The 25,114-nt window shown below is 44.6% G+C and overlaps 2 protein-coding genes and 1 long non-coding RNA gene across 3 annotated transcripts; 1 reads left to right on the top strand and 2 right to left on the bottom strand.

Annotated features, from left to right (window-relative positions):
• The first annotated feature begins 202 nt into the window (after positions 1-202).
• LOC309394628 (fibroblast growth factor 23-like) lies at positions 203-2,188 on the top strand. Its single transcript, XM_081958041.1, has 3 exons — positions 203-628; positions 815-918; positions 1,534-2,188. The coding sequence occupies exons 1-3, from the start codon at positions 424-426 to the stop codon at positions 1,846-1,848; spliced, it is 624 nt and encodes a 207-aa protein (XP_081814167.1). The 5' UTR covers positions 203-423; the 3' UTR covers positions 1,849-2,188.
• A 151-nt stretch (positions 2,189-2,339) lies between these two features.
• On the bottom strand, positions 2,340-3,365 carry LOC309394637. The gene is made up of 3 exons (XR_014175758.1): positions 3,032-3,365; positions 2,557-2,814; positions 2,340-2,485 (listed from the first exon to the last, which is right to left on the bottom strand). It is a non-coding gene; the product is annotated as an uncharacterized lncRNA (long non-coding RNA).
• A 15,881-nt stretch (positions 3,366-19,246) lies between these two features.
• LOC309394232 (fibroblast growth factor 23-like) lies at positions 19,247-23,417 on the bottom strand (the record flags this gene model as incomplete). The annotated part of the gene is made up of 3 exons (XM_081957123.1): positions 19,247-19,639; positions 20,961-21,064; positions 23,207-23,417. 3 exons carry the CDS (start codon positions 23,415-23,417, stop codon positions 19,247-19,249), a joined length of 708 nt encoding a protein of 235 aa, XP_081813249.1.
• Between the last annotated feature and the right edge of the window lie 1,697 nt (positions 23,418-25,114).

Consider the following 25,114-nt stretch of genomic DNA (forward strand, 5'->3'; position numbering starts at 1 on the left):
CCAGTTGCCTCCTGAAAAAGCACCTTTGGGACAGCTTCCACGAACGACTAGGTCTCCTGTCAGAATTATCAAGGTACAAATCTAATGCCCACAAGCATCAGAATGGATCGATGATTCGTATCAAAGCAAATAGTTTTACTGATCAAACACAAGAAATTCACAATTGTTTTCATTCTCAGTAGCAGAGCGTTGGTGGAGAACCATCCCTTGTCCCTTCATGACCTGGTGATTTTGGAAGTGGGTGTCTCTTCCTTCCTCCTGCCTTCCCTTTCACCCATCCATACGTCCATCCCGCATGTGTTCTGCATAAAGCCAGGGCCGCAGGGCTGCAGGGCCAAGGAACGCAGAATCGGCGAGTGGTCAGCAAAGGAGAAGAACCAAGATCAACTTTCGACTCCTGCAATTCCAAGCCAAGGGAGCATCATGCATCCAGTCCTGTCTCCAGCGCTTCTCCGCGCCCTGAGTCTCCTGCTGCCTCTGGCTGCCTGTGGCTGGGCACTCGCCTTCCCCAGCTTTGCCAGCTCTAATGAGCTTGTGCACCTCTACACCTCCAACAACTGGCGTAACTTCCACCTGCAGATCTATCCCGACGGACGTGTGAACGGCACAGGGTCCCAGACCGGGTACAGTAAGTCCTTGGAGGAGCTGCGGAGTTGGCTGCTGTGTGAGGGATGGATGGGAAGGGCATGTCCAGGATCACCCCTGGAGTATATACGGTAGAAACCCACCTCTGTATTCCGTGATGGGAGGCTGCTACTTCTGGCTTAAGATATGTATGAAGAGCTCTCCTAATATTTAACCCATTCGCTTCCAGGTGCTTTGATAATCAAACCTGTAAGTCCATCAAATGTAGTGTTCATTGGTGCGAAGACGGGACTCCACCTTTGCATGCACAGTGACGGAAGTCTCTTTGGATCGGTGAGTCCTAATATTCGTTTTGGATTGACTCCTAGTGCCGCCAAGCCATGAAGAACTTGTGCTATGATAATTGAAGTAGGTTTCTAGGATCTAGGAGGTGGAAGAAGACAGTTATATTGTGCTCAAGTCCTTTCGATTTGGGATGGGAATGTTTGATCCGTTGTCTGGAGATACGACAAACATAACTTGACGTAAACTGGTGCTCACACCTTCCTCCTAGGACATCCACAGTATGTTGTAATTATTCTATGGAGAACTTGGATGTCAGGACAAGAGGTTAAGTTGCAGTTTACAAAATTTGTTGTTCAATGTTATTTATATATAATAGCTATTTAGTCTCTACTAAATTGGCCCCAGGAAAGGATCAATGGATCAATGGAATTCAAAAGGGGTTGGAATTAACCCTTTGTAGGGATGTGATGACTCTTACGTGGATGATGAGCTAAATTCTAACCCTCCCCAACCCTCTGCTTAGCCCTTGTGTTATTGCAGTGGAAGTAAAAGTAGTTATTCACAGGTAGAACCTCATGCCAGATTACCCTGTGCCCTAAGCTCAGGTCGGAGTGTAGTTCAAGGTTATCTGGGCCTAAAATTTTGTGTTTGTGTCTCCTCTAGCCTTCCTTCCGCGACAAGGATTGCGTTTTTAAACACACGCTGCTCGAAAACAGATACGACGTTTACGGGTCTGTCACACACAATTTCCTTGTCAGCTTAGGAAAGGTTAAGGCGCCATTGCATCCCAACTGGGACACACCGCCTTTTTCTCAGTTTTTAAAGAGAAGGAATGAAATCCCCTTAAGCATGATCTACCCGCTAAGGTATCCGCCAGAAGACACCAACTATGATCATTTGGTGTTCTGTATGGACATGTCGACAGGAGAGATAAGAGAAAGACGTCCAAGTGATGAGAACTGCTTCATCCTGCGTTAAGGAAGAGGCCCCAGTGGTGCCATGCTGAGCCGATGACTTTTCTAGCCTTCAAACTGATTCCTGAACCCGAGACGAGAACCGGACTTCTCTCCTCAACCGTCAAAGAAAACTACCGTATTTTTCGGAGTATAAGACGCACCTTTTCCCTCAAAAAAGAGGCTGAAAATCTGGGTGCATCTTATACACTGAATACAGCATTTTTTTGCCTCCCGAAACCCCGCCCCCTTCACCAAAATGGCCGTGCATAGCCTTTAGGAGGCTTCCAGACTGCTCCTGGGGGCTGGGGAGGGCAGAAATGAGGGAAAAACAGGCCATAAGGCTATGCATGCATTTTTATTTTTATTTTACAAAAAACAGGCCCATTTTTGCGAAAAATGGGCCGTTTTTTGCTCGTTTCTGCCCCTCCCACCTTCCCAGGAGCACTCTGCAAGCCCCCCCCAAGGCTATTCATGCCTTTTGTTTGAAAAAAACGGGGAGGTTTGCAGAGTGCAAAAACTCCCCCCCCCTTTCGGAAAGCTTCTTAGAATGATTGGTGAGAATTACATTGATCAAGTGCTGTGCTGTCTTAGGTGCTACAGATTGTCAGTGATTTCCTTCTGCAGCAGATGGATAAATACACCTGGAAACATCTCCCTACCTACTCTCTCTCCCTCCCTACCTACCCTCTCTTTCTCTCTCTCTCTTTCTCTCTCTCTCCCTATCTACTACATTTTCTCTTTCTATTTCTCTCTCTATCCCTCTACCTAACTACTCTCTCTCTCCCTACCTACCTACTGTATTTCTCTCCCCCCTCTATCAACCTACTACCTACCCTCTCTCTCCCTACCTACCTACTGTATTTCTCTCTCCCTATTTCTCTCTTTATCCCTTTACCTACCTACCTACACACACTCTCTCTCCCTCCCTACCAATGTATTTCTCTCTCTCTCTCTATTTCTCTCTCTCTCTATCCCTTTATCTACCTACCTACGTATTTTCTCTCTCCCTACCTACCTACTGTATTTGTCTCCCCCCTCTATCAACCTACTACCTACCCCCTCTCTCCCTACCTACCTAGTGTATTTCTCTCTCCCTATTTCTCTCTTTATCCCTTTACCTACCTACCTACACACACTCTCTCTCCCTACCTACCAATGTATTTCTCTATCTCTATTTCTCTCTATATATATATCCCTTTATCTACCTACCTACTTTCTCTCTTCCTACCTACCTACTGTATTTCTCTCTCCCTCTATTTCTCTCTATTTCTCTCTCTCTATCCCTCTACCTACCTACACACACTCTCTCTCTCCATACCTACCTACTGTATTTACCGATCTCTATTTCTCTCTCTATCCCTTTATCTACCTACCTAACTACCTATCTACTCTCTCTCTCCCTATCTAACTACTGTATTTCTCTCTCCCTTCTCTATCTACCTACATACCTACTCTCCCCCTCCCTCCCTTTGTACTGTATTTCTTTCTCTCTCTCTCTCTATTTTTCTCTCTATCACTCTACCGACCAACCTACCTACTCTCTCTCTTCCTCTCCCTGTCTACTCCCTCTCTCTCCCTCTCTCCCTCTCTCCCTTTCTCCCTCTCTCTCTCCCTCCCTCCCTCCCTCTATCTATCTACCTACTTTTTTTAAATTTTCCTCTTCAAAACCTTGGTGTGTCTTATACTCTGCTGCATCTTATAAGCTGAAAAATACGGTAAATTCCCTTTTTTAAAGATGAATTGTTCACAATAAAGAGGGTCACAACTGTTTGCAGGTAATCCTCGACTTACAAGAGTTTGTTTAGTGGCCTTCAAAGTTACAACGATGGTAAAAAAAAGGGGGGGTGGATTTAGGAACATTTTTCATCCTGACCAGCATCCCCAGGGTCATGTGATCAAAATCCAGACGCTTGGCAATTGACTCGCCTTTAGGACGGTTGCCGTGTCCCCGGGTCACGTGATCCTTTTTTGTGACCTTCTGACAAGCAAAGTGAAGGGGGGGAAACCAGGTTTCACTTAATGACCCATCTTACTAACTTAACCACTGCAGTGACTCACTTAACAACTCAGGCACGAAAGGGCTTGAAATGGGGCAAAGCTTGCTTAGCAATTTTTCACTTAGCAACACACATTTCAGGTTCAACTGTAGTCGTAACTCAAGGACTACATTTATGCCTCTCCCCGGTTCTAGCCCTGGTCCTTACCAACCTGAATGACAAATCTAGAATCTACAGGGATGGGCAATTCATTTTTTCAAGGAGCCACATGAGAGTTTTGAAATATACCTGAGCCCACCACTGTCTGGTTTTTCTTTTAAACAAAACACACCAAACTTCTAGCTATACTAGTAAGGAACAGAGAGTGGGAGAGAGTCAGAATTGGATGGGAGATCATTAATCAAAGGACCACATGTAGGCATGAACCGAACAAAAATAAAAATAAAAAATCCCCATCGATTCTAACTACAGTAAAGGTAATTGTAATCATTGTTTTCTTCCCATCTCTGATCGGATCCCAAACAAATAGAATTCTATTTGAATTTACCCTTTAAAAGTGATTGGCCTTTAACATTGGTTTTAAGTCAACTTGAGCCTATCTTGGGAGGCTTTCATGGGCCATAATGGAGACAAACCTCCCATGGTTTTATGCACCCATATCCTTTCAGCACTGGACAGCAGATATTGGTTACAGCTAAAATAGAAATGGATTCATAGGGTTGGAAGGGAACTCAGAGATCTTCTAGTCTAATCCCATGCTCAAGGCAGGAGCCTTATTCCATCCCATGTAGTTGGTTGTCCAGTCTATTTTTTTACAACTTCCAGTAATGGAGCACCCACAAGGCCAATAGGCAGGGCCACTTCACTGATTAATTGTTCTCACTGTCAGAACACTTCTCTGTATTCTCCTTTGGATTAACAAGCCATTAATTATTGGCTGCCCTCTGGTGCTCTGTAGGATAAGTCAGTCTCCTCTTCTCTGTGACAGCAAATATTGGAAGACAACTATCATGTCACCCCTAATCCTTCTCTTTGATGGAACAGGTGACTTGGTTGGTTAGTTGGCTTCCTTCCTTCCTTCCTTGAGAGAAGAAGACCAACTGCACTATTGAGTTCGCAGCCATGAAGCCAACAGGTGAAGGCCCCTTTGGTTCGACAGCACAGGGGAGACCCCTGTCTTCCTCCTTATTTCTATTCACACAGTTCCTCATGATAAAACTTGCAAGCTACAATGATCCCACTGGGACATCAGACAAAGTGTTCATATTTAGAAGAAGATAATGTTTTTCAGAATCATTGCGCCTGGACTTCACTCTCTGGCTACGTGGACATTTCCTCTTTCCACTTAAGAAGATGTCCTATGAACCAGAGGGATCTTCTGGTTCTGGTTTTGGTTCTGGTTCAGGGGCTGGAGCAGAGGTGGTATTCAGCAGGTTCTGACGAGTTCTGGAGAACCAATGGTGGAAATTTTGAGTAGTTCTGAGAAACCCGCAATTACCTCCTCTGACTGGCCCCACCTCCATCTATTCTCTGCCTCCCGAGTCCCAGCTGATCGGGAGGAAATGGGGATATTGTAGTATCCTTTCTCTGCCACGCCCAGCAAGCCACGCCCACCAAGCCACGCCCACAGAACCGGTAGTAAAAAAATCTGAATGCCAACACTGGTCTGGATGCATAGTTGACGAGTCTGAAAAAGTCCCATTGTGCTGAATGTTGAGGTGCAAAGCGATGCCCCCTTCACACGGGTGGAAAAGAACTTGGGTGGATTTAGGGAATTTGTGACATAGCAGAGATTCATTTCTCAAGACAGGAGAAAGATCCTGCTCGGAACTCGGGAGTCGCTGCACTGAATGAAACCAAGAATATTTAATAAAGACACTTTTCCTTTCGAAAACGATGGAACATTTATTTTGTCGTGATCGAGAGACAGAATTGGAGAGGGGAGAGAATAACAAACGTCATAAATACTCATAAATACATCTCCAACAGGTAAATAATCCAAATCTATATATGAATAGAAAAATACACATATTGCATTCTCATTGTTTGATTCTTATCCAGGAGATTCTTGTTAACAACTCCCATCAAAGCACCCCCATTCTTTTAGGGTACATACATCCAGTGGTGGGATTCAAATAATTTAACAAACAGTTAGCTGTCCTAATGACTGGCTGGGGTGGGCGTGGCCATGGTGGGTGTGGCCAGAGGGTGTGACAGGTAGCACTCTTGCATCCCTCAGGAGCAAAAACGGGCCGTGGGGTGGCGCCTCCCCCCTCACCCCATTTTAGGCCTAGTAGGCCTCCCTGCAGCCACCTGGGAGCAAAAGTGGGCTATGGGGAGCCGCCACCCTCCGCACCCCATTTTGGGCCTAGTCGGCATCCCTGCATTTACCTGAAAGCCAAAATGGGGTGCGTGGGGACTTCTGGAAGGGGCAGGGCCAGCCAGCAATTTAACAACTGGTTGAATCCCAATTGGGACATTCAATAAAACATTACAGTATTCCATGTTCAGCATTGGGTCCTCCCTTCCTCCACTCAAGTCTTTCTATCGAATCTCAATGGACTTGGGGGATGCAATGTTACCCCCATTTTCTCCCTTTCAAAGTAGGTTTTTAAAAATAATTTTTGCCCGGCCCACGAGATTTGAGCAGTTCATTTTTCATTTGTTGCCTGAAATGTTGTTATCATCACACGATTCCACTAACCACCGTTTAGCCTTTGGGAAGACACCCTTGGATGAAGTATGCCCTTCGCTCTGTCCCATCCTGAAAACAGGATCCTTTTAGGACTCACTAGAATTAGAACTTCCATTGCTAAGCGAGGCAGTTGTTAAGGGAGTCACACTGGATTTTACCATCTTTTTTTTTTTGCCATAGCAAATCACCGTAAAGTTATTTGTGCGGTTGTTTGTTAGGTAAACCTGGCTTCCTCCATTGGCTTGGATTTGAACCCAGCCTGGAGGGATGGCTTACCACTAATGCTTTGAACACCCCACAAAGTTGCTTGATGAAGCATCTCAACTCCGTTCTCCAGGAAGGAAGCCTTATCTGCCTGTTCCCCTCCCTCTGGTTGTGGATAACCCATGCCAAGATGCCAAGTGTTGGCTTTTCTTGCAGAAAACCTAACTTTGGCCAACAGGTTGATGGGATGGCTCAGCATCCTGAATCCTGCTAAGGTTTCTCATGAGGGAATCCTGCTGAGACCCAAAGAAGAAACTCATGGAGATCATCCCAGCTGAATCAGAAAAACTCTACTCATTTTGGGAGATTGTGAGATGTTAGGTCATGCCAGATGCTGTTTTGGCTTGGTCCTCCATAACAGTCTCACTTTCTCATGCGGCTCCTTGAGAAAATTAATTGCCCACCCCTGTAACAGAGGATGTTCACCCTTTTTTCCCCTCCTGCCACTTCTGATCCAAAGATTTTGCTAATTTAAAGATTCTGGGCATTCTCCTTTGACTTTGAGTCAAATCAAGCCAAAGATTCCACTGATAAGATGTTGGCAACTTCATCATTTCTGCCAGTCAGCTGTGGGTGGACTGTGGCATAACAAGACTCTATATACTATACAGTATGTGAAGTTTATAGATTAAAATGTAGATTGAACAAAACATATAAAATTACACACGTTCTAGGCTTGTCATAAAGGGTGCTACGGACCAGTTGAACCCAAAATTTAGGTTGCTAAGTGAAACATTTGTTAAATGAGTTTTGCCCCATTTTCAGCCCATTCCTGCCACAGTTGTTGAGTGACATTCTGGGCATTCTCCTTTGACTTTGAGTCAACTCAAGTCAAAGATTCAACCGATAAGAAGTTGGCAACTTCGCCATCTCTGCCAATCAGCTGTGGGTGGACTGTGCCGCAATAAAAACCCTATATACTGTACAGCATTACAGTGGGGAAGCTTAAGCACTGAAATGTCGATAGAGCAAAAGATATAAAATCCACCTCATAAGCCACGTTCTAGATTTCTCGTTCAAGTTGGTAAGGACCAGGGCTAGAGCCGGGAAGATGCATAAAGATAGTCCTTGAGATACGACTACAATTGAGCCCCAAATTTATGTTGAAAAGCAAAACATTTGTTAAGTGAGCTTCATCCCATTTTTAAACCCTTTCCTGCCAGAGTTGTTAAGTGAATCACTTCAATGGTTAAGTTAGTAAGATGGGTCATTAAGTGAAACCTGGCTTCCCCCTTGACTTTGCTTGCCAGAAGGTCACAAAAAAGGACCACATAACCCGTGACCTGAAAAAAACAGAATTTATCTTTCTTTGACGGTTCAGGAGAGAAGTCCGGTTCTCGTTTCAGATTGAGGAATCCGTTCGGGGGCTAGGAAATCTTCAGCTCAGTGTGGCGCCATTTTAGTCTCTCACGTCCCCCTCGATCAAGCAGGGGTGGATTCCCTCCTCCGATGGTGTTTCTTCCGGTATCTTTCCTGCCAAGATGCCACCACATGGGGTGTCACCATTGTTCTTACTGATGCTCTGGCGGGTAGATCTCATCAATAGGGATTTCATTCTTTTGGGTTATAAACCGAGAAAAACCTGGTAGTTTCGTATTGGGAACATACGGTCCCTTACTGCCTTTTAAGGTGAGAAGGATTTTGTACTTGATGGACTCGTAAGCATCATAATAGGGTTCAACCCTAATTTGCCTAAAAACACAATCATCTTGGTTGTAGGAAGCCTAAAGGAGACACAAACACAAAATGAAGACAACCAAAAGGCAAACCAAAGGTCCAGGCAGAGGTGAAAATCAGCCACACCTTACGGTGAAACAACCCTGTCGAGTACTTGGCTGTTGAATATTTCCCCGACACTTGCTTTTTCTCCTTGTGCAGGATATTTGATTTCACCGTTCTTAAATCTCAAAAGAGTTTGGTTTGCAAAAGGATGCAGCAGCCATGTTTGATATACTGAACGAGTATTTAATCCCTTTAATCCCAACCCCTCTTGAATTTCATTGACTCTTTTCTGGGGCCAATTTAGTATTGCCCGGTAGTTGACTAAGCTTTTGTGTATCAATCACCATGAATAATAAACATTCTAAACTGAAACTGAATCTATGGTCCTAACACCACACGTTCTCCATAGAATAATTACAACATGTTGTGGATGCCCTGGGAGGAAAGTGTGAGCACCAATTCATATCATGTTATGTCAACGTATCTCCGGACCAAGGGTCAAACATGCTCCAGTCACAAATTGAAACGACTCCAGCATGATATAATAGGCTTCTTCCATCTCCTAGACCAGGGGTGTCAAACTCAATTTCATTGAGGGCCGCATTAGGGTTGCGTTTGATCTTGGGTGGGGGATTGGGTGTGGCCAGTGTGGGCGTGGCTCAACATCATTCGCGTCAGGGCTGCCTGCAGCGGTTCAAGCGTTCTGCCAGAGAAAATGGGCTCCCGAGCTCCGTTTTTGGATGCAATGGCCTCACTGCCATCCTCTACCAGCAAAAACGGAGCTCAGAAGGACCTGCGTGTTGCCCTACCAAGCTCTTTTTTCTCTGGCAGGGGCACCGTGGGCCGGTCCTTCGCTGTTTCCAGGGCAGCCCTACAGGCCAGATCTAAGCCCCTGTGGGCCGGATCTGCCCCTCCCCCCCCGGCCTTCAGTTTGACATCCCTGTGCTACACCAAGAAACCCACTTGAACTCTCATAGCGCAGGTTCTTAATGGCTTGACTGCACTAGGAAAGGAGTGTAAATAATGCAAAATGAATGTTAGGACTCACCGTTCCAAAGAGGTTTCCGTTTTTGCGCATACAAAGGTTGAGTTTGCTCTTCGCACCAATGAAACTTATGTAGCCAGGCTCTATAGCTTTCATTATCAAAGCAGCTGGAAGTGAACGGGTTAAATATTAGAAGAGATCTTCCTACATATCATAAGCCAGAAATAGCAGCCTCTCATAACGGAATACTAATATCTGATGCAGAGGTGGGTTTCTACTGGTTCGCACTGCTTCGGGCGAACTGATAATGGTCATTTCGCCTGGGTGGAAGAACCATTAGAGACCCAGGCTGGCCACTACCCTGAACTGCTTCCCTGGTCTCCGCTGCCATTGCCGTCATGGTTTTTATTAGTTTTTTCTTGGTCGCTTTGGCAAGAGAGAAGCAACGGAGGGTTCTAGCTATACTTTCAATGAAAGCATCTTCAGTCAGTCTCACCTGCAATGAATATAAATAAACACAATTAAATTAGAGGTTTCTTAGGGGGATGTTTCCCTCCAAAGACTCCCTTATTTTTTTTAATATAAGACGCACCAAGAGTTTGAAGATGCAAATTAAAAAAAAAGTTTTTGCACTCTGGAGACCTCCCCCAAACGGTCTGTTTTTTGCGAAAATGGGCCCTTTTTTTAAGGGCATGAATAGCCTTTAGGAGGCTTAATAGAGTGCTCCTGAGGGTTGGGGAGGCAAAATTTCTGCCCTCCCCAGCCCCCAGGAGCACTCTAGAAGCTTCCTAAAGGCTATGCACGGCCATTTTGGTGAAGGGGGCAGGGTTTTTGGAGGCAAAAAATTGCTATATTCAGTGTATAAGACGCACCTAGATTTTCAGCCTCTTTTTTGAGGGAAAAAGGTGTGTCTTGTACTCCGAAAAATATGGTAACTCACAACAGCCAAGATTCACTTCACAACGGTGGCGAGAAGGATTGTAACATGGGGCAGAAGTCACTAAACAAATCTCTCACTTAGCAACAGAAATTTGGGGCTCAAATGTGGTGGCCGTAACTCAAGGACTACCTGTACTAAACACACAAATACAAAGACACAGACTCCATTTATGGAACACGCTGGAACTTCATGTTCCTTCTTTTCTGAGGGAAAAAGGTTTGTCTTATACTCCGAAAAATACGGTATTTTATTATGACAGAACAATAGGGGATTTTGACCTCAGGATTTTGATCAGTAGTCAATCTGTGATCTACTGGCTCATCGTCTCAGAGACATTAACTTATAAGATTTTTCAACGCCTTCCAGAATAGCTGAGCTTCTAATGTATTTGAAAAGGTTTTCTGCCTGAGCAGGGGGGGTTGGACTAGAAGACCTCCAAGGTCCCTTCCAACTCTGTTATTGAATTCCTAGCACTCTGGAGCCTCCCAGGTGATCCTGGACATGCCACTCTCTTCCATCCCTCCCGCATCAACCAACGCCACAGCTCCGCCGAGAACTTACTGTATGGGGACTGGTATACTGAGCGATCCACTCTTCCATTGGGACACATCTGCAGGTAGAAACCCTTATAGGTGCCGGATGTGAAGATGTGCACCGGTGAATCTCTGTCGTTCCAGTACACGGAGACTCCTCTCGAGTTGGGGCAGGCAACGGCGGGGCCCCAGCTGCAGGCGGCCAGAGGCAGCAGAAGCCTGAGGGCGCAAAGAAACAATGGAGTCAGGAGTGGGCGCATGATCCTCGCTTGGCTTGGAAGATGCAGGAGCCAAAAGTTGATCCTGGTTCTTCTCCTTTGCTGACCACTCACCGATGCTGGGTGCCTTGGTCCTTCAGCCCTGGCTTTATGCAGGACAGCTGGGAGACGAATGGGTGGACGGGTGGAAGGGGGAGGCGGGAGGAAGGAAGAGACACCCAGTTCCAAAACCATCAGGTCATGAAGGACCCAATGATGGTTCTTCCACCAATGCTCTGCTACTGAGAATTAAAATGATTGTGAACTTCTTGTGTTTGGCCAGTAAAACTATTTGTTCTAATGTGAATCATTGATGCGTTCTGATGCTTGAGGGCATTAGATTTGTTCCGTGATAATTCTGTCATGAGATCTAGCCCATTATTCATGGCGGTTGTCCCAAAGGTGCTATTTCAGGAGGCAACTGGACTTCCTTGTCTTGCCTGCCTCCTGAAAAAGCACCTTTGGGACCACTGAGACCTGGATGACTGAGAATCTTTTACAGACATTCATGCCAAACGAGGTCAGCTGTTTCTTCTACAAGCCATAAGGAGACATACCTTCCTTGTTGAGTGGATGCATACCTTGTCAGGACTGAATGGCAGATATTTGCCGCAACTAAAATGACAAGCAAAACACAAACAAATAGGGCTGGAAGGAGACTCGGAGGTCCTCTGGTCCAGTTCCCTGCTCAAGGCAGGAGTCTTATTCCATCCCACGTAGTTGGTTGCCCAGTCTATTTTTTAAAAGCTCCAGTAATGGAGCACCCACAAACTCAATAGTCAGGGGCATTCCACTGATTAACTGTTCTCACTATCAAAAAAATTCTCCTTATTCTACGATGGATCTCTCCTTAATTCTTGCCCGCCCTCTGGTGCCCTATTGGATAAGTCAATCCCCTCCTCTCTGTGACAGCACTTCAAATATTGGAAGACAACTATCATATCACCCCTAATCCTTCTCTTTGATAGGACAGACGGCTTGGTTGGTTGATTTGCTTCCTTCCTTCCCTGGGAGAAGAAGACCAACTGCACTGTTGAGTTCACAGCCATAAAGCCAACACATGAAGGCCCCTTTGGTTCAACAGCACCGGGGAGACCCCTGTCTTTGTCCTTATTTCTGTTAAGAGAGTTCTTCATGATAAAACTTGCATGCTGCAATGATCTCACTGGGACATCAGACAAAATGTTCGTACTTAGAAGAAGGTAATGTTTTTCAGAATCATTGCGCCTGGACTTCACGCTCTGGCTACGTGGACATTTCCTCTTTCCAGTTAAGAAGATGTCCTATGAACAAAAGGGATCTTCTCATTTTGGTTTTGGTTCTGGTTCAGGGGCTGGATGCATGGTGTAGTATTAGTTTACGGCTATTATGGTTGGGATGTGGTATCACCGACCTTGGAGGAAGGGTCCTGAGATGTGCCAGAAGGAGCCTCAAACTTTGACATTCAAAATCTAGCTTTCCCTAGGTCAGGGGTGGCGAACACGCGGCTCGCGAGCCGCATGCGGCTCGCGGCCAAAATAAATGAGGCTCTTTGCCTCTTACCATTATTTAGTTTACTGCTAAAAATATGCTTCAAATAATAATAATAATAATAAATATTTATTTCTTAGCCGCACCCTCTCCCGAAGGACTCGGGGCAGCGTACAATGAAACATATGAAATAAATATGTGGATAAAACAAACATATAACAGAGACATATACCGAGACATACACAAGGAGGAGGTCGGCTGATAAATAAAAAGTCTAGCACAGTTGCTGCAGGATTCCGGTGAGGTTCTAATGATTGCTCAAATTAATAATAATGGTTGCATATTGAAGCTCTGGGTTCAGGAGCAGCAGAGTTTTAAATAGGAGAAAACATTTAATTGAATTTCCATGGTTAGTATATTTCCCAAAATTCTACGAGTGTTTTTCTCACAGCCTGTAATTGTAATAGATATCAAAGATAATCCAAACTCATATATATATATTATAATACATATATTAGGTTAAAGGAAGATAATATTAGGACCAGGCTTTACCCATGTATAGGTTGTACTCGATTTACAATCACAATCTCATCACTGAGCAAAGCAGTCATTAAGCGAGATATGTGACTGCTTTGTTTAATGACTGCAAGTGTGGCATTCCTGGTTGTGGTCATCAAGTAATCTTGTAGGTTGTTAGGTGGACAGAGATTCCACTTATTTATGGATTTAAAAGTTATACAGCAGCTCTAATGGGTTTATAAAAATTTATAACAAAAAACACCTGACTGAGCATGTTATATTATGTGTTTAATATATTATTGTTAAAATTATATGCTTTTGTGTGAGTGTTTGTCTGTTTTGGCAGGTCACTGCGTGGTGTGGCTCTCTGACTCTCACAGTTTAAAATTTTGGCTCTTTTTGTCGAACTTGTTCGCCACCCCTGCCCTAGGTAGAAGATATATACTGTACCTCCAAATATCCTTGCTTTGCACGTGCTGTTGACTCTAATTTGGAGATCTTGGATTGTTTCTGATGTGGATTTAAGATATATAATTTTCAGCCCAGTAGGGTTTTTTTTTGTATTTGAACTGTTTAGGAGGAATCTCAAGGCTATGTCGTAAAAGTTTATGGTTTCATTCATTCAATTGTCAAATGCTACATCTTTCCCTTTACCATATATAAAATACGTGCCATGCCGGGATGAAATCCAGCCGGTTCTGACAGGTTCTGGAGAACGGGTAGTGGAAATTTTGAGTAGTTCGGAGAAGCGGCAGACACCACCTCTGCCTGGCCCCAGAGTGGGGAGGGAATGGGGATTTTGCAGTATCCTTCCCCTGCCACGCCCACCAAGCCACGCCCACGGAACCTATAGTAAAAAAAATTGAATGTCACCACTGGTCCCATGTTTATATTTACTGAGCCCTTAGATTTTATTTTCTTGCTTGTTTTCTAATAGAGTTACTTTGAAGATTGTTGAAATAAACCTGAACCACCACTGTCTGTTTTTTTAAAAAAATACAGTATTTTTTGGAGTATAAGACACACCTCCCCACCACCACCACCAAAGAGCATTAAATTTTTGGTGCATCTTATATACCGAATACAGTCATTTTTGGCCTCCTGAATCCCCACCACCATATCCCATTTTTATGAAAAACGGGCCACTTTTCACAAAAATGAAGGCGTTTTTGCTTTCCCCCACCCCCATCAGAACTCTGCAGGCTTCGGCAGGACTGGGGGAAGGCAGAAATGCCCCCATTTTTGTGGGAAATGGCCCATTTTCTGCCCGTTTTTCAAAAATCAGGGGCATTTTTGCCTTCCCCCAGTCCTGCTGAAGCCTGCAGAGTGGTCCTGGGGGCCGGGGAGGACAAAAACCATTTTTTCTTACTTACCTCTTCGAAATCTTGATGCGTCTTATACGCCGGTGCGTCTTATAGTTTGTAAAATGCGGTACATCAAACTTCTAGCTACACTAATAAGAGATGAACAATGGTAGTCAGAATTGGATGGGAGATCATTAATTAAATGGAGAGCACATGTAGGCATGAGCAGAACAAAAAATTTAAAAAATTTCCCCATCGATACTACCCACAATAAAGGTAATTGTAATCATTGTTTTCTTCCCATTACCAATCAGATCCCAAACAAAGAGAATTCTATTTGAATTTACCCTTTAAAAGCGATTGGCCTTTAACATTGGTGTTAAGTCAACCTGAACCTATCTTGAGCGGCTTTTAAGGACAATACGAAGCAAGAGTAGATGTCTCTTCTATGGGCCATAATGGAGACAAGCCTCCCAAGGTTTTGTGCACCCATATCCTATCAGGACTAGTATTTGTTACAGCTAAAAAGAAATGGATTCATAGGGCTGGAAGGGAACTCAGAGATCTTCTAATCCAGCCCCATCCTCAAGGTAGGAGCCTTATTCCAACCCAGGTAATTGGTTATCCAGTCTATTTTTTAAAAAACTTCCAGTGACGGGGCACCCACAAGGCCAATAGGCAGGGCCACTCCACTGATTAATTGTTCTCACTGTCAGAACATTTCTCCTTATTCTCCTTTGGAATAACAACCCATTAATTCTTGCCCGCCCTCTGGTGCCCTACAGGATAAGTCAGTCCCCTCTTCTCTGTGACAGCAAATATTGGAAGACAACTATGATGTCACCCCTAATCCTTCTCTTTGATGGAACAGGTGACTTGGTTGGTTAGTTGGCTTCCTTCCTTCCTTCCCTAGGAGAAGAAGACCAACTGCACTGTTGAGTTTGCAGCCATGAAGCCAACACGTGAAGGCCCCTTTGGTTCGACAGCACAGGGGAGACCCCTGTCTTCCTCCTTATTTCTATTCACACAGTTCTTCGTGATAAAACTTCATCATCCCACTGGGACATCAGACAAAGCGTTCGTATTTAGAAGAAGATAATGTTTTTTAGAATCATTGCTCCTGGACTTCACTCTCTGGCTACGTGGACATTTCCTCTTTCCAGTTAAGAAGATGTCCTATGAACCAGATGAAACTTCTCGTTTTGGTTTTGGTTCTGGTTCAAGGGCTGGGTGCATAGTGTGACAAGTCTGAAAAAGTCCCATTGTGCTGAATGTTGAGGTGCACAGCGATGCCCCCTTCACAAGGGTGGAAAAGATCTTGGGTGGATTTAGGGAATTTGTGACATAGCAGAGATTCATTCCTCAAGACAGGAGAACGATCTTGCTTGCCACTGCACTGACTTAAGCCAAGAATATTGAATAAAGACACTTTTCCTTTTGAAAAAGATGAAACATTTATTTTGTCTTGATCGAGAGACAGAATTGGAGGGGGGCAGAATAACAAACGTCATAAATACTCATAAATACATATCCAATAGGTAAATAATCCAAATAAATAAATAAATAGAAACATACATATATCGCATTCTCATTGTTTGATACGTTTCCAGGATGTTCTGGTGAACAACTCCCATAAAAGCACCCCCATTTTTTTAGGGTACATACATCCAAATTGGGACCTTCAATAAAACCATTACAGTGTTCCGTGTCCCATCATTTTCTCCCCCTCAAAGTTGTTGTTTTTTAAAATAATATTTGCCTGGCCCATGAGATTTGAGCAATTAATATTTCATTTGCTGCCTGAAATGGTGCTATCGTTTACACGATTCCACTAAGCACAGTTTAGCCTTTGTCATAAGTCAAGATATCCTCGGATGAAGTACACCCATCACTCTGTCCCATCCTGGGAAGAGGTTCCCTTTAGGACTCACTAGCTGAGATTGGAATTAGAACTTCCATCGCTAAGGGAAGCAGTTGTTAAGTGATTTTACCATCTTTTTTTGGCCTAGCAAGTCACTGTAGAGTTGTTCGGTAAATCGGGCTTCCTCCATTGGCTTTGTTTGACGTGTCTGACCCCAGCCTGGAGGGATGGCTTCCCACTAATGCTTTTAACAGCCCACAAAGTTGTTTTATGGAGCATCTCAACTCCCTTCTCCAGGAAGGGAGCCTTATGTGCCTGTTCCCCTCCATCTGGTTGGAGATAGCCCATGCCAAAATTGGGCACTTCCTGCACAAAGCCTACCTGTGGCCAACAGGTTGCTGGGATCCAATAAGATCATCCTAAGCTGAATTGAACAAGTTCTACTCATTTGGGGACATTGCAAGGTCCTGTCATGCGATGTTTTGGAAGATGGCTGCTTATCTCTAGGGATTCTTAGTCATCCAGGTCATGGTTGTCCCAAAGGTGCTTTTTTTTTCAAGAGGCAACTGGACTTTCTTGTTTCTTTTCTTTTGAAGATGATTCACTTCTCATCCAAGAAGCTCTTTGGCCAAAGGACTGTGTTTTGCAGTACTACCAGAAGAGCTACCAGTTGTAGATCTCCTCCCAGCCACTTGAGAGCTGAAGAAGCTTCTTGGATGAGAAGTGAAATGTCTTCCAAGAAAAACCAGGAAGTCCAGTTGAATCTGGGGAAAAAAGCACCTCTGGACCAAGAGAGCTGCTTATGAAAGAAATGTGTTATTGTACATCTTCGTCATGGAGAACAATGAAAGATCACATGAAGGGTTAATACCACTTTATCATGCCTTGGTAAGGCCACACTTGGAATACGGCATTCAGTTCTGGTCACCACGATGAAGAAAAGATGTGGAGACTCTAGAAAGAGTGCAGAGAAGAGCAACAAAGATGATTAGGGGATTGGAGACTAAAACATATGAAGAACAGTTGCAGGAACTGGGTATGTCTAGTCTAATGGAAAGAAGGACTAGGGGAGACATGAAGTGTTCCAATATCTCAGGAAGAGCCTAATGCTGGGAAAAATTGAGGGCAAAAGAAGAAGGGGACGACAGAGAATGAGGTGGATGGATGAAGTCACCAAAGCAGTAGGCGTGAGCTTAAATGGACTCCAGAGGACGGTAGAGGACAGGAAGGCCTGGAGGAACGTTGTCCATGGAGTTGTGATGGTTCGGACACAACTTTGCAACTAACAACAAGAAATAATAGTTGCCTGGAAGGATGGCTGTCTACTAATGCTTTTAACAGCCCGCAAAGCTGCTTTATGGAACATCTTAACACCGTTCTCCGAGAAGGGAGCCTTATGTGCCTGTTCCCCTCCATCTGGTTGGAGATAACCCATGCAAAGATACCAAGATTTGGCATTTCCTGCACAAAGCCTATCTTTGGCTAACAGCATCCTGAATCCAGCTAAGGTTAGACATGAGGGAGTCCTGATGAGATCTAATAAGATCAACTCGCTGAATCGGACAACTTCTACTCATTTTGGGAGATTGGGAGATATTAAGTCATGCCAGATGCTGTTTTGGCTTGGTCCTCCATAACAGTCTCACTTTCTCATGCGACTCCTTGAGGAAATTAATTGCCCATCCCTGCAATAGAGGGTGTTCACCCTTTTTTTTCCCTCCAGCCACTGCTGAGCCAAAGATTTTGCTTTTTTAAAGGTTCTGGGCATTCTCCTTTGACTTTGAGTCAAGTGAAGTCAAAGGTTCCACCGATAAGATGTTGGCAGCTTCACCATTTCTGCCAGTCAGCTGTGAGTTGACTGTGGCATGACGAGAACTCTATCTACTGTACAGCCTACCAGTTGTGAAGCTTAAACATTAAAATGTGGGTAGAGCACAATATATAAAATTCCCCTCATTACACACAGTCTAGGTTTGTCATTCAGGTTGCTAAGGACCAGGGCTAAAATTGTAGTTATGACTTAACAGTTGAGCCCAAAATTTAGGTTGCTAAGTGAAACATTTGTTAAATGAGTTTTGCCCCATTTTCAGCCCTTTCCTGCCGCTGTTGTTGATGGACATTCTGGGCATTCTCCTTTGATTTTGAGTCAACTCAAGTCAAAGATTCAACTGATAGGATGTTGGCAACTTCACCATCTCTGCCAGTCAGCTGTGGGTGGACTGTGCCACAATAAAAACTCTATATACTGTACAGCATTACAACGGGGAAGCTTAAGCACTGAAATGTCGATAGAGCAAAAGATATAAAATCCACCTCATAAGCCACGTTCTAGATTTGTCATTCAAGTTGGTAAGGACCAGGGCTAGAGCCAGGAAGATGCATAAAGATAGTCCTTGAGATACGACTACAATTGAGCCCCAAATTTATGTTGCTAAGTGAAACATTGGCTAAGCGAGCTTTGCCCCATTTTTAAGCCCTTTCATGCCAGAGTTGTTAAGCAAATCACTGCAATTGTTAAATTAGTGAGACCGTTGTTAAGGGAATCTGGTTTCCCCCTTGACTTTGCTTGTCAGAAGGGATCACATGACCCGGGGACACTGCAACCATCATAAAGACGAGTCAGTGGCCAAGGACCTGAATTTTGATCAGGTGAGCCTGAGAATGCTCCAACGGTCGTAGTTGTGAAAAATGTCCTGTTTTTTTTTAAAAAAAGTACCGTTGTAACTCGGAACGGTCACTAAATGAACCGTTGTAAACTGAGAACTGCCTGTACACAGCCATGACCCTCTTATTCTGAACAATTCATCTGGGAAAAAAATGAAATTTAGTTTTCTTTGACGGTTCCGGAGAGAATTCCGGTTCTCGTCTCGGGTTCAGGAATCCATTCGGGGGCCACGAAATCTTCGGCTCAGCGTGGCGCCGTTTGGGTCCCGTTCTTCAGAATTTGAGCTGGTCAAGCAGGGGTGAAGGCCCACCTCGTCTGGGCTTTCTTCCGGTATCTTTCCTGCCAAGATGCCTCCACAGAGCTCGGCATCATCGTCCCGGGTGTCTTCCGGCTGAGGCCTTGGCGCGTCAAACAGGCTGAAGGGGATTTCATTCCTTCTGGTTAGAAACTGAGAGAAATCTGGCGGATTCATACCAGGGAACAACGGCTGCTTTGCCCTCCCTAAACTGACCAGATAACGGTACTTGGGAGATTGGTAAACATCGTAGCCGTTTTCCAGCATGGTGTGTTTAAAAACGCAGTCCTCGTTGCCGAAGGAACTCTAAAGGAAAGAAACACAAAATGTCAAGAGGGAGGTGAAAAAGAGGAGAAAAATTAAATATGTGTATTGAAAAGGAATTATAAATACCATCAACATAAAAGGGAGCTCGCTCAGAAGCTGAAATACACCAAGTAAATGAGATGAAGAGTGTGGAAGGGAGGAGAGAGGTAAAGGAAGAAGAGAGGGCTAGGAGAGAGGGCAAGGAAGGGAAGAGGAGGAGGGAAAGAAGGAGTGGAAAGGGGAGAAGGAGAGAGGAAAGGGAAGTGGAGAAGAGAAGTACGACAAAGGGAAGAAAGGAGGTAGGCAGGGGAAGGAGAGAGGTAGAAGAAAGTGATGGATAAGGTACAAATATGGTGTATGGAGAGCAGAAGAGCCAATAATTGGTTTTTGGGAGTTGTTGGTAAGATGAATTGATATAAACACTTAATAATACAATATGATGTTGGTTATGTAGTAGTATACATGTGATTATATGTTATCAAAAATGGAAAAATAAAAAAACTTTAATCCAAAAAAAAGAGGGAGGTGAAAGGTCAAGCCGTCCCTTACGGTTTAAAAAAACATCCACGGCTCCTTTAGATAGCAAATATTCTCCAGACATTTCTTCTTTCTACAGAGGGTTGCGGCGGCCTAGAGGTGGAGCTCTCACCTCCCAATCAGGAGGCTGTTTGTTCGATCCTAGGTAGAGGCAGATATTTCTCTTTCTCTCTGGGCAGAATGAGAATATGTCTGCTGAGCAAAACTCCACTCTGGCAACAGGAAGGGCATCTGGCCAGTAAATGCTCTGCTGGCTCCATTCAGCTGCCCCGACTCCACCCCGCAAGGGATTATGGGGTCGTTAAGAGATGAGGATGATTTGTTCTTTCTACAGATAATCCCCTCAATTTACAGCGGTTCATTTAGAGACCATGGCACTGAAAAAAAGTGACTTATTTGACCATTTTTTACACTTATGACCGTTCTGCTATCCCCATAGTCATGTGATCCAAATTCAGGTCTTTGGCAACCGACTCGTATTTATGACGGTTGCAGCATCCCGGGTGTGTGTGTATATCACACGATTCTCTTTTGTGACCAACTGACAAGCAATGGGGAAGCCACATTCCACTTAACAATGGTGCTCGTAACTTAACAACTGCAGCGACTCACTTAACAACTGTGGCACAAAAGGTCCTAATGACCTTTTCTAGTGACCGCTCCAAGTTACAACTCACTTAGCAACAGAAACTTTGGGCTCTGTTGAGGTCGTAAAATGAGGACTTAATGCCTTTGCTGCACTAGGAAAGGAGTCAAATAAGCTGAAAGGAAAATTAGGACTCACCGATCCAAAGAGATTTCCGTTATTGTCCATACATAGGCTGAGTCCGCTTTTTGCGCCAATGATCACTACATATCCGGCCTCTTCAGTTTTGATTGTCAAAGCACCTGGAAGTGAAACGGGTTAAATATTAGGAGATCTCTTCAACATCTCTTAAACCAGAAATAGCAACTTCAAATATCAGAATACTATTAGCTGATGCAGTGGTGGGATTCAATTTTTTTTTACTACCGCTTTGTGGGCATGGCTTGGCTTGGAAGGCGGGGCAGCGGAAGGATACTGCAAAATCCCCATTCCCTCCCCAATCCGGCAGGAAGGATACCGTAAAATCTCCATTTCCACCCTACCCCACTAACCTGCTTTCCGGCTCCGTTCTCTTCTGCAGAGCAACAGAAGAAAACCCAGCCGATCAACTAGGACCCCGATCAGCTGGGACTCGGGAGGCAGCAAATAGATGGGGGTGGGGCCCGTCAGAGGTGGCATTTGCCGGTTCTCCAAAGTACTCAAAATTTCCACTACCAGTTCTCCGGAACTGGTCAGAACTGGCTGAATACCATCTCTGATCTGATGCCTTCCCGGTCTTCCCAAATTCTGGCCAATGGTGGCAAAACATTTGGTTACAGATCAAAAGGGAAAACTCTCTTTTTAATGACCCTGTAATCCCTAAATTCTGGGAAGAATTGGAGGGATTGGATGGAGTTGAGCATTTACTGGGCGGATGCCCTTCCTGACGCCACCCTGGAGTTCACAACAGATTTTTTTTTTTACCACCTAGGAGAGAAATATCTGCCCCTATCTAGGATTGAACTCTCAACGTTCCGAGTTAGAGGCGAGCATTTTCACTACTGGGCCACCCTCAGTCAAAAGGGCAAACAATGTTCCTACTTGTAAGAAAGAGATGCAGCACTTTCTGTTTACGTTGGATTGCGGAAGAAATATTATTGTGTATGTCATTTGTTTTTTGTTTTTTACAATCTGATACACAATTTGATCCAGATAAAGATCCCTTCCCACCGAAGGGGTACCTGTTTATCTACTCGTCTGTGCGTACTTTTGAACCTCTAGGTGGGCAGGTGCTTGGACAAGTGTCCAGATAAAATAATAAAGTTGCAAAGTTAGACAAACTGTAGCACAACACAGGAAGACCCAAAACAAGAGAATGGCGAGGGAACCCATATTCCTGGGAAAGCCAGGGGGAACAAGGTAAATCTCCATGAAGAGAGGGGAGTCTCCCCTAGACCTCCAGAACCAAGAAGGTCCCACTTTGGAAGTCCAAGGAGAAAAGGCCAAGGTCTCTTTGGCAAGAGAGGAGCTATGGAGGGTCCTAGCTATACTTTCAATGAAAGCGTCTTCAATCAATCTCATCTACAATGGAAATAAATACAATCTAAATTAGAGGTTTCTTAGGATGATGTTTTTCCCCAAAATAATAATAATAATAATAATAATAATAATAATAATAATAATAATAATAATAATAATAATAATTATTATTATTATTATTATTATTATTATTATTATTATTATTATTATTATTATTATTATTATTATTATTATTATTATTATTATTATTATTATTATCTGCTAGAACAATTCATCTTGCCTCCAGAAATTGTGGGTACTCCATCCCCTGGAAGTTTTTAAGAAGAGACTGATCAGCTATTTGTCTCAATTGGGATAAAGAACATAGAATAACAGAGTTGGAAGAGACCTTGTAGGTCATCTAGTCCAACCCCACCACCCACCCAAGCAGGAGACCCTACACCATTTCTGACAGAGGGCAGTCCGGTCTCTTCTTGAAATCTTCCAGTGATGAAGCTCCTACAACTTACGAATTTCTGTTCCATGGATTGATTGTTCTCACTGTCACTTGATTACTGCCTGAGCAGGAGGAGTGGACTAGAAGACCTCCAAGGCCCCTTCCAACTCTGTTATTGAATTCCTAGCACTCTGGAGCCTCCGGGGGTGGGGGTGGGTGAACCTGGACACACTCTCCCCTCCCTTGCTCCATCCCTCCCGCATCAGCCAGCCACGCAGGTCTGAGGACTTACTACATAAGCTATATTGATTGTTCTCATTGTCATTTGAGCAGGAGGGTGGACTAGAAGACCTCCAAGCCCCTTTCCAACTCCGTTATTGAATTCCTAGCACACTGGAGCCTCGGGGGGGGGGATCCTGGACATGCCCCCCCCAATCCATCCCACCATCCTCCCTCACCAGCCAGCCTTGCAGCTCCTCCGGGGACTTACTGTGCACGGTCTGGGACTGGCTGCCGTCCACGCGTCCGTCGGGGTGGATCTGCAGGTGGACGCTTCTCCTGGCGTTGAAGGTGTAGAGGTGCACCAGCTCGTCGGCGTTGCTCCAGATTGGGGAGGCGACCGAGGGTCCCCAGCCGCAAGCAACCAGCGGCAGCAGGAGCTTCAGGGCGCGGAGAAGCGCTGAAGCCGGGACGGGGCGCATGCTGGCTTGCGTTTGGAAGTTGCAGGAGCCCAAAGGCGATTTTGATCCTTCTCCTTTGCTGACCACTCGCTGATGCTGGGCTCCCTGGTCCTTCGACCCTGGCTTTATGCAGGACGGCTGGATGGGGGGGGGGGCGGGTGGAAGGGGGGCGGGAGAAAGGAAGAGACACCCTTGGCATTTTTCTTTCTTTCTATTTTTTGGGCAGGGCAATATTTTAGGAGCGCCCTCCGTTCTCAGGAAGGAGGAGGAGGGGGAGTTCTCAGAGAGACGGAGCACTTTCCCAAATAAGCTTTTTTTTTTTTTAGGGGACCACTGATCAAACTTTGCCTGGTTATCTCGGGTTTGCTCAAACGCCCTGCCGAATAAGATATGACGACGCAGCAACGGAAGGAGGGAAAGGAGAGAGAAGGAGAGGGAAGAGGAGAGGAGAAGAGAGGGAAAGAAGAAAGGGTAAAGGAGAGGAAAGGATGCGAGAGGTAGCAAGAGTGGAAGAGAGGGTAGGAAGGGAAGGAAGAGGGGGGAGCAGGGGAGAAGAAGGGGAAGAAGAAAAGAGAGAGGAGAGGAGAAATGAAGAAAGAGAAGAAGGGAGGGTAGGAGAAAGAGAGAGGGAAGAAGTAGGGTTGTAATATAAGATGGATGGAGGGGGTGGCAGGAAAGCAATCTTGAATATATTATTATATCTTTAGGGGAGGAATGGAATTATAAACGTTAAAGGATAATGCTATTAACACTAATTATTATTATTAACACTAATTATTATTATTATTAACACTAATAATATATATGAGAAATGTATATTTGTGAAATGTATGTATGTATAAGAAAAATAAAAAAACTTTTTCAAAAAAAAACTTTGCCTGGTTATCTGAAAAGAAAGCAGGATAGTAAGAGCACTTACAATAGCACAGACGCTGAGACTCTAGGAAGATTGCAGAGAAGAGCAGCAAAGATGATTAAGAGCTTGGAATCCAAAACATATGTTGCAGGAACTGGGCATGTCGAGTCTTATGAAGGTAAGGACTAGGAGAGACATGATGGCAGTCTTCCAATATCTCAGGGGTTGCCACAAAGAAGAGGGAGTCAAGCTATTCTCCAAAGCACCTGAGGGCAGGACAAGAAGCAATGGGTGGGAACTAATCAAGGAGAGAAGCAACTTAGAACTAAGGAGGAATTTCCTGACAGAACAATTAATCAGTGGAACAGCTTGCCTCCTGAAGTTGTGAATGCTCCAACACTGGAAGTTTTTAAGAAGATGTTGGATAACTGTTTATCTAAAGTGGTGTAGGGTTTCCTGCCTAGGCAGGGGGTTGGACTAGAAGACCTCCAAGGTCCCTTCCAACTCTGTTATTCTAGTCTTAGACTTATATACCACTTCACAGTGCTTCACATCCCTCTCTAAGCGGTTTGCAGAGTCAGCCTCCTGTCCCCCAACAATCTGGGTCCTCATTTTACCGACCTCGGAAGGATGGAAGACAGAGTCAACCTTGAGCCAGGCTCAGGCTCAGGTCAAGATCAAACTGTTGGCAGTGGGCGGAGTTAGCCTGCAATACTGCATTCTAATCTCTGTGCCACCAAGAGGGACACTGAGAAAGGGAAGAAGGAAGGAAGGGAAGGAGAGATAGCAATATCACTGAGATTTATATACCACTTCACAGTGCTTTATAGTCCTCTCTAAGAGGTTCAGAGAGTCAGCCTAT

The sequence above is a fragment of the Natrix helvetica genome, assembly GCF_964273705.1.
Source record: "Natrix helvetica genome assembly, chromosome: 6".
In the NCBI taxonomy this organism is placed as follows: Eukaryota; Metazoa; Chordata; class Lepidosauria; order Squamata; family Natricidae; genus Natrix; species Natrix helvetica.